Raw genomic sequence first — 16,283 nt, 5'->3', positions numbered from 1 at the left:
GTGTTTTTCGTATTCGGTCTAATGAAAGCGCAACTTCTTCACCCTCACCCTAAACTCCTTTGTTCACAGGCTATCGAGGTGCCATGAAAAATGTTCCTTCTTCCCATTAAAGGTTAAAAACTACCTGATTTCAATTTGGCCCATATCCCTTTCAAGGTCTTCTCCGGCTGCATCTATGGACTGCTGCCAGCACTGCTAATCATTTTTAGAGATCTCCTTGAAAGTCTTGCTCTGACCACCCTCACAAGTGGTTCTTACCTTGGCGTCTTTCTATAACATCCGAGGATATTTATCTTACAATATAAATCACTTTACATGACTATTGTTGCTATATATGAAAAAATGAAAGTAAATTGAACTGAATTTTGGTTAAGATGGAAACAAATCAGGTTTTCATTACATCAATGTGATAAAAACACTCCTTTCTGAACCATGAATGGGCAGGAAATGGGATGAACCACAGTTTTTGGTTGTTTGATGCTAATCATCTTAGAACTTTTCAGGATAACTCAGATCCCGGTTGATGAGCATGCTTCTGTTTTTTCTAACTTGATGGACGATTTTTGAGGAGCTCGGACATCACGAGCTCATCTACTGATATTTGATGTTTGGACCCTTAACATGGAAGTCGGCTTGATGCTTGGTCTGTGTGTTTGAGGTCTGTGGTAAAACTGCAGATGCAGACGGTCAGAGCGTGACTTCCATCAAGCAATCCCAAAATTAAGCTGTGCCGTTGACATGTTCACAGGGAGACGTCCTTAAACGGGAGACGTCCTTAAACGGGAGACGTCCTTAAACGGGAGACGTCCTTAAAAGGAAGACTGGTCAAATCTAAATGCGCTCAAATATTATAGTTATTTGGATTTTGGATAGTAAGCTAACTGTTCTTCTTTGGTGTTGGTGTTGTTTACAGAAAGCTTTAATAATCACAGGTTGATGGGGGCATGTGCTAACTACCACTGATGCTTCAGGAGGGGTTGTCTACACTGCATTAGGATGTAAGAAATTATTTACTGTTCAGAAGTTCTTTGATCAGTCAAACGACTCTTTTCACTGCATTTTTGCATTTGTTGTCAAATTGCATGAGCAGAGCTGTTCCAGATTTGATTTCCAGACTACTCTTTCTATTTTGTAGTTTATTATAACTGAAAGGTCAGCCTGCACCTTCTGCCTAAACCAGTGTGACTGCCACCGCTTTATCACCCTCTGAGAGAAGTTTGCAGAAGGAAAAAAAAAAAACCCACTCTGCAAAGAGGAATGAATGGTTTGGTTGCCTTAAATAAAGGGCAACACAAAGATTTAAAGTTAAGTCAAAGTAATTACCAATTAGAAGAGAAAAATGACAAGAGATTACACAGTCCATTTAGCCTCATTTATACTGGTGATTCCCATTAAACCAAACCACACACTGATCATCTGGCTGCCGCACTAATGTGTCACCAACCAATCATCTGAATAACACGCAAGAAGAAACCAAAAATTATCTTTTGCATAGCAGGGAAAGGAGATGCAGCCCCCGCCAGAGCTCAACAACAACTTCACTCTTGATCCACCGTGGAGCATGTGGAGGCAACATGGGGGCTGTTTTACCATCTAGCAGCACAGACACACACCTGACACACCTGACAGAGAGGACTTAGCCAGGGCACCGATCCCATAGGTGTTGGCGGACTTCCTCTTGAGACGAGGCAGAATGGAAGTAGTGTCCTCCATGGACAACTAAAGAGAGAGGAGAGGTAAATGTGGTGTTGGTGCAGCACAGGGGTGGACAGAAGGAGGAGGAGAGATAATAGAACCGGAACAGATGAGAGAGATAAATGCAAGAAAGGAAAAAAAGGGAATAAAAGAAATTGAGGTGAAGAGGGCAGACGATACAAGACTCAGAAAACAGTCTGATGGAGTGAGAAAGAGAAGAGAGGTTGTAGCAGAGGAGATAAGATAGAAGGTTAATTATTTGAGCACTTTGTAAATGGCTTACAGGGATCGTTGAAGAGAATTATTGATATTCTGTGTCTCAAAGGAAAAATTAATGATAAAGCGTTGATTTAAAACCAAATTAAAAGGGTAGCAGTCTATTGTGAGCTCAGCAGCTATTATTTGACATAAAATCATCCTGAAAAATGTGATATTGAACAGATATTGAAGGCAGAGTGTTGTCGCGTTACAAAGATTACCTGTGGCGCATTTTGCCGTGACTCCATTGTTGGATATTACTCACTGTCTCGTCTATCACCGTGAATGTTACCAACCCAAATATGCTCGGCTGTTTCTGCATTTTACAAGGAAAACGTTGAAGTCGTGAGACTGACACCAACAACCGCTCCTCAATTTACAAAATCAGGTCATACAGTTAGTGTCAAACACCACTCTGTTGGATATCAGATGGCGTATATGTCGTATCGTATCTACAGAAATCCTGAACACTGAGCAGTAACTGTTTTTCCCTAAGGTTTAAAAATCTGTGAGGGAGTGAGTTGCACGTTTTGTAAGCCGAGGAATGGTGGTTTGTGTTTTTTGGGAGCTTTTGCATTTGTTTTGTTTTCATAACATTTACGTCTTCACTTTCCAGGTGTAACCAGACCCGATCCTTACTAAACCTTCGGTTTTCTCAAGCTGCAACAGTGCTTGTGTTTTTTTTTTTCCCAGCAAAGACTAAATGTTAAAGATGGCGTCTAGCTCAGCTGCTACAATGGCACGCTCTCAAATCGTTGGTTAAAGATGTGGTAAGATTCAGCCAGGTACTGGGTGGTTCTTGGGGGCCTGGAGCCCTGGGACCCTGATCTCTGCTCGCACCGGCCTCTCGCGGCTTCGACTGCCCTTCCAGTCCTTTGGGAGTCCCACACCTTAGCCGTGGGCGCCCCAATTAAGGCCTCACTCCTTCTCCTGCTGGGACAGGCGTGCAGATTTCACCAGGATGTGTGGCCTTGGGTCTTCAGTATTCGTGGCTGCCGATGGCCCGGTTCTCCCGGATCCATCTCTGTCTTTCTCTGACTCCTTAGGGGCTGTTATTACGACTTCCCACCCTCATTTTTAAGTGCATTTCATCACAGAGACACACACTCTCTCTTTCACCCTCACACACACACACATTTTTTTCTCTTGCCTGTCCTCCTTTAAACATCGTCATACTGTATACCAAACTTAATGTAAATATAATAGAAATAACACGAATAGAAATGATGAAATAAACAGATAAACCCTGAACAAGAGGAGCCTTGTACACAACAGTTCATTCAGCTCATTATTCTGCCCCACAGGATTTGTTTTTCCTCCTTTGTGCCGTATAGCCCACATTCACACTTACAAGCCACATCTTAAGATTTCTCTAGTATTTAGTTCATAAAATAATGTGTAGAAATAATAATATGTTGATTTCAAGCTACGATCATTCAGTGTTTCTTTTGACATTTATTGACAGGAGAGTAGAGCACGCAGGGAAGCGAAGAGAGAGCGAACAGGAAGAGGAGACTCAAACCGAGGCCCCTGCAGTAACCTTTTCATCTGTGGCGTTTTTGACTCAACCCTCACGTATCTTTGTGTTCTGATATAAGAGGAAATCACGTTGTTGGTGCTACATTTTTACGCTGATTTGAGATTTGTCTCAGGTAAACTACAAGTTTATTTAATCAGGAAGTGAAATTATTTAGATTAGGAATCCTGAGCCGTGATAGGCCGAGTTAAACGGGCTTATTTGAAAAAATCCCCACAAGAACGGAGGAGAACATCCAAACTTCACAGAGAAATCAGCTGTAGTGTTGTTAACATCCAAAACATCCCCAAACCTTGTCACCACCGCCACTGTTATAGGAACTTTCTGCTGAACTGCCAATCAAAAGACGTGCAGACAACTCAACTTAGCCAAGGGTGGATTGCTAAATTACAGGTACCAAGACCAGAACAATTGACATGGATAACTACCAGCACAAACAAAAGATGTTCAGAGTAAACGGTCCATTAAAGTGAGATGTTTTTGTCTTTTATGAATCAACCAGAACAAAGGAGAATAATTTAAAGTGAAATTTCAAACATAAGTCAACAACAACATACTAATAATGAGAACTAGGGATGCAACGATACCAATTTTTTCAAACCGATACGATACCGATACTTGGATCTGAGTACTTGCTGATACAGAGTACAAAAACCAATACTTCTACCACACACACACACACACACACACACACACACACACACATAAATGCAATAAATTGGAGGACAGGTTTTATTATATTCCCTGCCGATAAAAAATAAAATCTTATTAAAAATGACCACAAAAAAATTTCAAGTGAAAAATAAGCACTTCTGTTAAATTATTGCAGAGTCTCCACATTTTAATTTAACAAAATATCACTGAACTATTGGCACTGTCTCGAGCTTTCAGAATAATAAATAAACAAATAAATACAAATTAGGTTTGAAAATAAAATTAACTTTTAAATTTTTGCAGAGTGTTCATATTGTAAACAAGCAAACAAAATAACGAAAGTATTTGGCATTGACGAACAAACTCCTCATCTGCCCGTGGATCATCAGTCGATTGTGCCGCCTAACCCTGTGCCTGTTTAGCGTGGGATGTCCCCCTAGTGGCCAATCTAAAAAACTACAACAGAAATGACAAGCCACCCTCTGATTAATGAAATAAGTTGGTATCGGTTCATGGTATCGGTTAACTTTTACGAGTATGAGTACACACACATTTTACAGTATCGGCCCCGATACCCGATACCAGTATCGGTATCGGTGCATCCCTAATGAGAACCTAGATGCTGTTCCTCTCCTGTACACTTAAACAGCTGAATGTTGAACCGTTTTCAAAGCTATAGTTATTCCATAAAAACACTCATGTGTACAGTAAACTTGTGTCACTTCCCGGCAGCAGTGCTCCTGGCAAACAAAGCCAAAAATTAATGAACTCAGAGACTGAGCCCGGCTCTTAATGAGGCCCTCCCAGCGGCTAATTACAGTAAGAAATAATAGGGGAGCACATGGACTCTGTTACACGGGAGGATTTTGTCAGAGATATGATGTAATATTTTGAGTCAAGGTGCATGACTCACAATAAAAAGGCAAACTGATATGATCTGGTCCCTCTGTGGCGTGCAAGTGGAGCATCATCCACACGCTCCCCAATCCACTTTAAACTGCCTGCATGCACCAGTAACATTATATGGTGTTGTTGCTGGGCAGCCAGAGAGTCAACAGGCATACAGATGAAACTATTACAGCAATCTTCTTCCATTAGTCGTGTATCTGCTCTCCTCAAATATGATAAACCACAGGTGGACGCCTATTTTGCAACTAAAACCATTGTTCTCCATTAAAATCCTCCTCCAGTCCTTCCAGCAAAGCACAGCCATAGCTAAACCGATATGGCAGAGAAGTGTTTTAATGTGCATTAATCAGCATTTGGTTTTATATGTAAGGTTAAAAGGGTCACATATTCATATTCATATGCTACATAACTTTGCCGCCTCCTTTCACTTACAGTTTTTCATTCACGGCATTGTTCAGGCTCACAGCAGGCAACCTCAGCTGCTCTCTACTGCTTTGATTAAACCACTGCAATCACTCCACTCTGTACTGCCAAACAACAGATTGGAGCTGATGGAATATTGAAGAGTGTATGGAGCCAGGAGAGGAGCTTAAAGGATCCCGAACTTTAAGATGTATGAACTGAGCAGCAGAAACAACTTTCTAAAGCAGTAATATGCAAAAAGCCTCATTAGCCTGTTTCATGAGCTCTTAATATGCCTTCATATGATCTTAAAATCACTCTACACTAACATTCAGAATGGGGTTTCCTGTTGTGTTACAAGAATAGCAAAATAAACAAACTTTAGTCTTTTTGGAGAGTTTGAAAATGTACTTAAAACAAAATGTACTCTGAAGTAGCTGAATAATGTTTCCCAATTTCCCAAATAGCTGAACATTGAAGCTTTCATGCAATGGTGTGTGCTCCCTTCATCCTTATTGGTGAAGCTGACAGATGAGAATGTGTGACGGATGTGTTCCTTAGACCTGAGATTATGATGCATTTTTCCTCATCATCGGTTTGGCGCTGGTGTTTTCCCACTGTATTTAGTTTGTGTTCTTCTTTAAAGGGAGTAGCACACTCCAGTCACCCAGTTCTTAAAAGAAATGTAGTCAAGTTTCAGTATAAATAAATAGATTAATTGCATTTTGCTTTGCAAAGTTGTCTTCATGTATGCAAGTATGATCCGTTAGCATTCTCCTAAGTAACACAATAGGATGTGGGGTACTGAAAATATGTATGCCTACATATATACACTGTAAAAAATTGTAATATAAAAGTATTTATTGTGTATTTTACAGTTTTGTACTGTTCTTCTAGAATATCATTAAATTTACATAAATAGACTGATTTTACATTTCAAATGTAAATTAACGTAAAATCACTGTAAATGTAATAAAACATAATTTTCTTGTTTTTTAAATGTATCTGTCTGTACATGTGCATATTTAGATTGCTAAAATAAAACACATTCACAAATGTATCATGGTTTCACAAATATTTGTCCGTTATTTGAAAGATTGTAAAGCTATGGAAAAATATATAACATGATTCATATAAACTTTTTTTACATCAAATAATTATTATTGTTATTATTGTTATTTAGAGCGATCGTGGCTCAAGAGTTTGCAGTTCGTCTTGTAATCAGAAGGTTGCCGGTTTGAGCCCCGGCTCGGACACTCTCGGTCGTTGTGTCCTTGGGCAAGACTTCGCCTTCACCTACTGGTGATGGCCAGAGGGCAATTAAAAAGGGGAATTGTAAAGTGGAATTGTAAAGCGCTTTGAGGGTCTCATAAAGCGCGATATGAATACAGTCCATTATTATTTAACCCTTTAAGACCTACCATAGAACCAAGTCCGCCAGAGATTACTTTATATTTTTACATGCTGTGGAGCCATTTTTGGGAGCATTTCAAGTTGCTATACATCAATACAACCATTATAGCCCATATTTTAATAATATGTCTGCATTAAGTGCATAGTAATTACATTAATTGCAAAAAAGTGCAATAAACTACAAAAAAATTGAAAATTGTTTTTGTTTTTTTACATATATTTCTACTTGGAGAAATTTAAGAGGCTTATCCCTCAAAACTTTAAATGCAAAAAAGTTGCAAAAAATAGTTTACAAGAACAGGAAATTTATTTTGAGTGTCTTCATAGTTTTATTTTTGAGTTACAGCAATTTTTATATACTGCAGGAAAAACTAAAAACAATCCTATGATGCAAATTTGCAAAGAAAACAGCATGTGCATCAAAATAAACTATTCCCAGCAGTGCAATATGAGTCCTAAGCATCCCAGAAACAACACAGAAAAGTATAAAGTCAAACATGAGTATAGGCTTTTAAGGCCTACAAGTAAAAAACTACGTTTTCCGCGAAAATGACGTCGCTTCTGATTTTGGGCAGGAAATGCAATCGTTGGCACTGACGTCTGTTTCAATGTGGGAAGTGTTATGAACAGCTGATCGGATCGGCAAAGCTGTTTCTGGAATATTATGTTTTTGTTGCTGCAATTTTTATGCAATTTTTGCAAAACTATATGTGGAAGGAAACTGTGACCTGGGACAGGCTGAGGGCAGAAGATGGAAGTACAACTCCTCCGGTTTATGCAAAATAATTTTATCGCGCTAGCTTACGCGGTTCAGGTTCTACAGGGATTTAAAAATAATTATGCAAAACAGAACGTGCCTGCTCTGACCGGCTTTAAAGGGTTAAGTTAACTGTATATTTCTTTACATTTAAGTATTATTATTCATATTGCTGCATTCATTGACCTTGTTTATAGGTAATTTCATTGTTTAATCACATTAAAATGTCCCTAATTTAATGTTTAAATGTAAAATTAGGGCAACAAACTGTATTTCTCATTACTGAAAATAACCATATTTTTATGAAAAAGTTATTTTCTGTTATTTTCTGGTATCATTTTGGCGCCACAGCTGCTGGGATATTACTGTTTTCTTAGGAGGTTTTTTTTATGGTGTATAAATTACTTGCACAATCATGTGATTCCTAATTAATGATCCCATTAATCATTGCTTGTACTCCTCTCATGCAGCAGGGACTCCCACTACTCTTTCCATTTAGTTGGCGCTAAGTCACTGTTCTACAAAGGGTTTACACGTTTGTATGCAGCCTTCAGTTTTTTATCGTCTGAAACAGCTGTAAATTTTGCAGCGAGGACAGCGATGAAATTCATTAGCCAATAATGATTTATGTATTTGTTTGCTACATATCTACATATATGAAAAAGTCTAAATGATTGCCATTAACATCTGCAACATTTAAGATCAATTAACACTTACATGGAGGAAGTTTAAAAAAGAAAACAGACATTTCTTAGTGACTCCAAACTTTCAAATAACTGCTGCTGTTGCAAAAAGCTGCTTTTATTATTCCCTACGTCACTAAAGCACCACAGCAGTTTATCACTTTAAATAACAGTAAACAAAAACCTCCTTTGTCGGCTGTGTTGCCGATTCATCCAGGATTCTTACTCCCATCTTAAAATCAGTCGGTGCTTTACATCAGAAATATCTCTGGACCGTTGTTGCATAAAACCCAAAATATGTCTACGCAAGATTCTTTTCCTCCAGTCAGCTCCAAGCTGAACAAATGCACATGGTGCAAACAAATTCTGCTGAAGGTGCATAAACAGCTGATCCACCTTATCATCCACTGCTTTCAGTTAAAAAAGAAAAAATGACTTGTGCAAAGGCTTCAGCTGTGCATAAGATAAGCTTATTACAGCTGTTATCTGTGACTCTGTATATATATATACAGTATATGAAGCTTACAGTACAGTAGATTAGCAGAGAGCTAAGAGTGGAGACGGATGGGGGAGTTTACTGGGAGGGAAATAAAAACTGGGGGATAAGAGAGAGGCAGTGGGAGTGAGAGATAAGAAAGTAAGAAAGAGTGGCAGGAAAAGGTGGAAGGATAAACGAGTGGGATGTCAACTTATGTACTCCAAGTCAAAGCTCAGGTAGTCGGTTAAGTGATGGAAAAGGAAATGACAGGTAGAGGAGATTTGAGGAGAGAAAGGAGATTTAAACAAGGAGACTTACATTGATTCCTTCCCAGGAAAACTCGGCACGGCCATGCTGGGGAAGGAGGGAGAGAAGGGCGGAGGAAAGACGGAGGACAGAGGGGGGAGAAAAGTACAAGAAGGTGTAGCAAAGGAGGGAAGAGAAAAAGGCAGATTAAAAGAGGAGGATGTCAGATATAAAAAGTGCTATTAATTCTGAATTTGAACATTTACATTTTGGATGTGAGGCTTTCGTATTTTATTTTTAAATGCACTAAATTATATATGTTTGTTGCTCTTGTGAAATGAAGATTCACATTTATTTTGAAGGTCAGAAAGGACTAAAGCTCAAAAGGTTATTTTAGTTTTTTATTTTCTGGATGTCAGGACCATATATGGTTGGACTCTGGCTATATTTCTAGAGAACTGGAAGGTTGCTGAGTGCAAATGTAATCTTTAACCCTTTAAGACCTACCATAGAACCAAGTCCGCCAGAGCTTATATTATATTTTTACATGCTGTGGAGCCATTTTTTGGAGCATTTCAAGTTGCTATACATCAATACAACCATTACAGCCTAAATTTTAATAATATGTCTGCATTAAGTGCATAGTAATTACATACATTGCAAAAAAGTGCAATAAACTACAAAAAAATTGAAAATCGTTTTTGTTTTTTTAACATATATTTCTAGTTAGAGAAATTTAAGAGGCTTATCCCTCAAAACTGTAAATACAAAAAAGTTGCACAAAATAGTTTCCCACCACAAGAAATCTATTTTGAGTGCCTTCATAGTTTTATTTTTGAAATACACCAATTTTTATACACTGCAGGAAAAATTAAAATAAATATTATAATGCATATTTGCAAAAAAGCAGCATATGCATCAAAATAAACTATTTCCAGCAGTGCAATATGAGTCCTAAGCATCCCAGAAACGACACAGAAAGTCATAAAGTCAAAGATAACTTTTAAAAACACCAGTATAGGCTCATGAGGCCCTGATGGTAAAAAACTACATTTCCGTGAAAACGACGTCACTTCCGGTTTTGGGCAGGTCATGGCGGACATGCGATAGGTCCGCTGACGTCTAATCCAACGGAGGAAATGTTACAAACAGCTGATCGGATCGGCAAAGCGTGTTTCTGGAATATTATGTTTTTGTTGCTGCAAGTGCTTTTTATGCAGTTTTTGCAAAGCTATATGTGGAAGGAAACTGTGACCGAGGACAAGCTGATGGCATAAGATGTAAGTACAACTCCTCAGGTTTCATATGCAAAAAAAAATTATTGTGCTAGCTCACGTGGTTGCGGTGCTACCGGGATTTAAAAATAGTTGCGCTAAACGGAGCGTGCTGCTCTGACCGGTTTTAAAGGGTTAAATGGGAATTTGTGTTAAATGGGAATTTTTGTCTACATAGACAGTAACACATAGGTGATTTTCTACAATTTATCACAGTTTATTGCCGTATTACCACAAACAGATTGGATGTAATTGCCAACTTGACTCTATTAAAATGCTGATCTTCATCTTTATCTCATGGCAACATTTGTAGCAGATTTTAGTGATAGTGTTGCTCGACAATCTCATTTTGCAGCAAAAAGATGAATAAATAGCTGAAGTGAGATAACTGTAACTTATTGGATGCAACAGATATTGACAAAGTTTAACTTTAATATCTGAATTTGCTTTCAAGATCAGATTGTTAACCTCAAATCCACGACTAAACCAGTTTGCTCGGTCCGGACTGTGTTTGTGAAACATACGCTGGAACCCACAAACTGAACTACATGACTCTTTATGTGAGTCATACAGTGAATGTGTGAACGTTACTACAACAGTCTAATCTCACAAGACTTAAAAGGCTTTATTTTAATCAGCTGAGTCAGACTTTAGAGAGGAACAAGCAGACGAGCGGGAGGAGAAACTGCGGCGCTGTGAATGCGATCGGCTGCACTCGCCCTCTTCGCTTATGCACGCTGCATTGAATGTTTAGGTAACCAATGGAACCCACCGAGGAGTGACACTGTTGCTGGGGGCAACAGCAAATCTGATGGGTGGCCAGACCAAAGTGCCATGTCCTCATATGCACACACACGGATGCAATCATGCACATTCATCACACTGTACAGCAGACACAAAGAGTGAAAGAGGAACACGTTGAAACTGCGGTTGCTCCGGAGGATTCAAGTCGACAGCTGTCAAAAGGATTTTTTTTCTTTTCCTTTTTTTTAAATTTGTTTTTACGTCAGACTCTTTGTCACGGTGCCCTGAAGAGTTTCTCCACTGGCACTCCGAGCTTGTTATCGGAGTTGTACCGTTCATAGCCACATATCAGACCGCATGAGAGGTGAAACGGAAAATGCCCTAAACTTTATGTCAAAGTAAATGCCAAACTTTATCTTCTGCTCCCCACGCCGCAGCCGCCGCTGCATCAACACATCGGACAGGTTTTTTTTAACATTTACATTAAACATAAACTAGAATTTATATGATTCATGTAAAGAGTAGCTGGTTATGCTGCACATTGATGCTTGTATTATTGTCACACAGCACAGAGATTTTACACGTAGATGTTCACAGAGTTTTTATAGATAGATATTTGAAATGTAAATATGTATCCTCATCATCTAGATCATAGGTGTCAAACTCTGGCCCGCGGGCCAAATTTGGCAGCCTAATTACATTTGGCCCGCGAAGCCATACCAAATTATTATTAGAGCTGGTCTACTGGTATTATACAGCTAATATATATATTGTTTAGTATTAAGCTTTGCTTGTTCCATATTCAGTTTTTCAGCAAAACTTGTTTGAGGCCATAAGAAGAGATTCAGTCTTATATCTGGAGGAAGATTTTTTTTTCAATACCGTAATTGTCGGGCTATAAGCCGCTACTTTTTGCACAAGCTTTGAACCCTGCGGCTTTTAGTCAGGTGCAGCTTTTCTATGGATTGTCCATGATTTTTGTGACATCGTCGGACAATTTGTTTTCTTTGTTCTGCTGTTGTACGGCACTACGTTGCCTGGCGGAAGGGCATGTGATCAGACACAGTATCGGGGTTCAAGAGTGGTATGTTGGTCACATGTCCATCCGCCAGGCAACATAGTGCCGAACAAGTAGCGGGAAAAACAAACTTCAAAGTAGCGCTACGCGTTCAGCGGGAGGCGTGGATGATGAGCGGTGATAAACTTGCGAAAAGCAAGTTATGCTCAACTCCACCGGTGGATTCTGACAGCGTGGAAAAATGTGAAAACATCCACGATCACCAACGGATTTAGAAGGGCTGGACTGCTGCATGATGGAGAGCAGGACACCGCCACGGCCCTTCTGAGGGTGTTCGACTCTGACACTGACAACAAGGATTTGTTTGGTTTTGAAAGTGACAACGAAAGAAAGAAGCGGAGAGTGGATGACGAAGCCATCCTGAGCCTGTTCGTATCCGACACTGGAGAAGAGGACTTTGGTGGTTTTAGTGCAGGAAGAAGAGAAAGATGGTGGTGAATGACTGACTTTTCTTCTTGTTAAAGCCGTGTCACTGCACCTGAGTCTAAAAGGTAGGTCGAATCTATTTGTCTGGTGTGCTGTAGGTTATTGTTATGTACTACATTTGTTACTCGTTTATGAAGCACAGTACATGTTTCGTACTTGTAATTACCGCTACTTGTACATATACCTAAAAAGTTATGCAAATATGTACCCTAACTTGTTTTTCAAAATATTAATAAAGGGGTGTGTCTCCAAACAGCCATCTCTTTCCTGACAATTCCCTTTGTGCATATTCTCTTACATATGATAAGCCAACATTGAAACACCTGCGGCTTTTAGTCAGGTGCGGCTAATGTATGTACAAAACAGGATTTCCCCTGATTTTAGCTTGTGCGGCTAATATTCAGGTGCGCTTTGTAGTCCGGGAAATACGGTAAATATTAACGTTAGCCTGCGACGTTGTTCCAGTTTTGAATTTTGGCCCACTGTGTATTTGAGTTTGACACCCCTGATCTAGATCGTCCAGGTACTCTGACACTTGGAAATCTTATTTTTAATTCTTAAAACATATTTTGACTCATGAATACATTTGACTGCTCAGTACTTGTGTAATAATGTAACAACAACACATTTTTTAGGATATTTTGCATCATTTGAAAGTCCTATTAAACACGTCTTCTTGGATCCCGTCCATGAATAAATTGTGCTGCCTCTCCTCTAATTTCAGTGGAATTAGTGCTCCATACCAATTCAAGGATAGACTACACTTAACATCTTAAAATCAGCCAAGTCAGAGGATGCTCATTAACCTGGATACGTCACTAAGAGGTTAACTACACGCCTGTAAGCTTCCTGACTGTATCTTTGATAGTTATGACGTTGTTGTCTTGACAATATCTGTCAACAGAAATTAACATAGCCCCCATCTGCGGTAGTTCTCGCTGCAGTAGTTGTCAACAGGATTGTATCCTGCCACAGCGACACACAGACAGACTCACAAGGTGAAAGCGATACCCGCCACCCTGCCAGTGTCAGAAATATGGCTGGTGGACACTCATATTTGAAGATGGCAATAAAAAGGAATGAAAATGGAAAGCAGTGCACCAGCGGTAATAAAATATTAAAGCGCCCGGCCAATACTTTAGTCATGCTTTAATCTGCAGCTGCTGCGCACAGAAACTCTTTAGCTCTACATCTCCATGAATGAGTGTGAGTGTGACTCTCACTTGGTTTTAAGCCCTTACTGCTCTGATTAACATTTTTCATCTGGTGTCAAATACGGGCGACGGTTAGCAAATTGAAACCACGGGCGAGCAGAAGCAGAATTACTACTGCCTCCTTTCACTTCCTCAGCAGATCTATATTCGCATCAGATGTTTATTTTCATGACAGGAGAATGAGGAATAAGAATAATCCCTTTCTGACAAAGCAGCTCCTGAGACGGCAGAGGGATTTAACAAAGACGGTCGTGTTAGCGGGTGATTCATCCACATGCGAGCGCACCTTGTTCAGTGTTGTGAGCAATAAATATGCTAATAAGTTACATTTGTTAACCTTCCTGTTGATTAGAAACTCATATTCCTGGACAAACATGTTAGTTTGGCGTGTTAATCACTAAAACTCTGCGTAAAGCCAACACAGCTGACAGATTACACAGATCTAATTGAATAATGCTTCGTTTAATCTCAAATGCTAATGAACGCGCTCGGCAGTGAGTCGCTCACAGAGCCGAGGCAACAAAGAAGGTATCATATCACTGTAATCACTGTGTTAGTGTGTTAGAGTATTAGCCAGATGAGAATATACACGAAAGGAGGAAATATTCGGTTACAAGTTGATTCAGTGATGGGATGTCTCCATCCTCTCCATGCTGAATACTAACCTGACATCACTTTCACTCTCTGAGACTGAAAATCTTTTTATTATTTCATAACCTTGTAAAATAAAATGTAGCAGGAAGTGAAGCAAATAGATGGGCCTCATAATCAGTAGAGGTGGGAATCACCATACATCCCACGATACGATATTATTGCAATTTTTTTAAATATTTTGCGATATTCAGATTCTGTACATAAAGGTAAACTTTATCAATATTCATTTGATCTAATATCAAAGTCTCACACTCAGTCTTTCTCTCATTTCAGTTTTATTGTTGACAAACTGAACGGTTTGTATTACAGTCTAGTCCAACTTAACTGAATCAACCATCTAAATTAAAATAGGTAAACTGTCATGTTTATTAGGGGTGTGGGAAAAAAATCGATACTGTGTAGCATGGTGATATTTTGTTTGCTAATAATGTATCGATACAGGGACAGCAGAAATCGATATTTTGTTACAAAAAGGTTTTTGTGCTCTGACTTCAGAGCATGTTGATCCTTTTTCTGAGCAAGAATCCTGACATTCCTTCACTGTCCAAATGTGACAGTTTACTTATTTTAATTTAAGACATGTTTTATTTTAATTAAGTTTAAAACTTTTTTATTTAATGTAAAATTATATTTTGTTTTAATTTACTTTCAAATTCTTCAGTTGCTGAAGGGGCTGCAGAGTTTTCATAAATTGCATAGTTCAGAATAGCTATAATTGTACCAGATGGTTGATTCAGTTAAGTTGGACTAGACTGTGATACAAACCGTTCAGTTTGTCAACAATCAAACTGAAATGAGAGAAAGACTGAGTGTGAGACTTTGATATTAGAGAAAATGAATATTGATAAAGTTTACCTTTATGTACAGAATCTGAATATCGCAAAATATTTAAAAAAAAAATTGCAATAATATCGTATCGTGCGTTAAGTATCGTGATAATATCGTATCGTGGGATGTATGGTGATTCCCACCTCTAATGTTTATTGCTGCCAAAAAAAGTTAAACACATTTGGACAGTGAAGGAATGTCAGGATTCTTGCTCAGAAAAAGGATCAACATGCTCTGACTTCCGAGCTTTTTTTGTCTTATTTTGTTACTTTTTTTGTAACAAAATATCGATTTCTGCTGTCCCTGTATCGATACATTATTAGCAAACAAAATATCACGATGCTACACAGTATCGATTTTTTCCCCCACCCCTAATAATCAGATTATAGTCAAAGACAGCTGAACACCTGCTGGACTCACAACTCAACTAAATGTCAAACACTAAATAGAAATAAATAAAAATAACCCGCCATCTGGTATTTTACACCTGTGTCGTTTTTACATGGATTCCAACTAGAATAGAATAGAATAGAATAGAATTCAACTTTATTGTCATTGCACATGCACAGGTACAGGGCAACATAATGCAGTTTGCATCCATCCAGAAGTGCTTTAGTGATATAGATATATTACAATAAAACTAAATGATCACTTTGAGTATAAGTATCATTATTTTTCGTCTTTTTAACCATATCTCGACACAAACAGTTCTAGTGACTGGCTGACCGAGTCTAGCCCCCAAAATAATGTTAGTGGACATAATGAATAAGTCTTTATTTAATCTCAAACAGTAACAAACACACTCAGCAACAAGAAGCTTACAAATTCAAGGCAATGAAGAAGATACGTCTAATTGTAATCTTAATAAATGTATGACTAATACGTTCAACAGCATGAACCGCTTCTGTTTTAGGAAATGTTTTGTTAGCGGCTAATGTATTCAGTGTTAAAGGCCCATTGAGTCACTTATGACCTCTGTCAGCTTCTGTTTGTGTCCTGCAGGAAATCATGCAACTGTGAAAAAAGCCGTCGC

The 16,283-nt window shown here is 38.7% G+C and overlaps 1 protein-coding gene across 6 annotated transcripts in view; it reads right to left on the bottom strand.

Annotated features, from left to right (window-relative positions):
* LOC146492668 (protein FAM131B-like) overlaps positions 1-16,283 on the bottom strand; it is a 102,972-nt gene that overhangs the window by 19,292 nt on the left and 67,397 nt on the right. For 2 of the 6 annotated variants that reach the window (XM_085148366.1, XM_085148362.1), the window contains exons 3-4: positions 9,105-9,140; positions 1,614-1,719 (exon numbers count right to left, since the gene is read on the bottom strand). The exons of 1 other annotated variant lie outside the window; for it this stretch is intronic. In XM_085148366.1, the coding sequence (XP_085004492.1) occupies positions 1,614-1,719; positions 9,105-9,140 (142 nt within the window). The remainder of the gene's footprint in view (positions 1-1,613; positions 1,720-9,104; positions 9,141-16,283) is intronic. 3 more of the 6 variants (XM_085148363.1, XM_085148365.1, XM_085148364.1) reach the window with 3 other exon arrangements.

The sequence above is a fragment of the Neolamprologus multifasciatus genome, chromosome 22 (genome assembly GCF_963576455.1).
Source record: "Neolamprologus multifasciatus chromosome 22, fNeoMul1.2, whole genome shotgun sequence".
NCBI lineage: Eukaryota > Metazoa > Chordata > Actinopteri > Cichliformes > Cichlidae > Neolamprologus > Neolamprologus multifasciatus.
The sequence above is the reverse complement of the archived record's forward strand: the minus strand, read 5'-3'. Positions and strand labels throughout refer to the sequence as shown.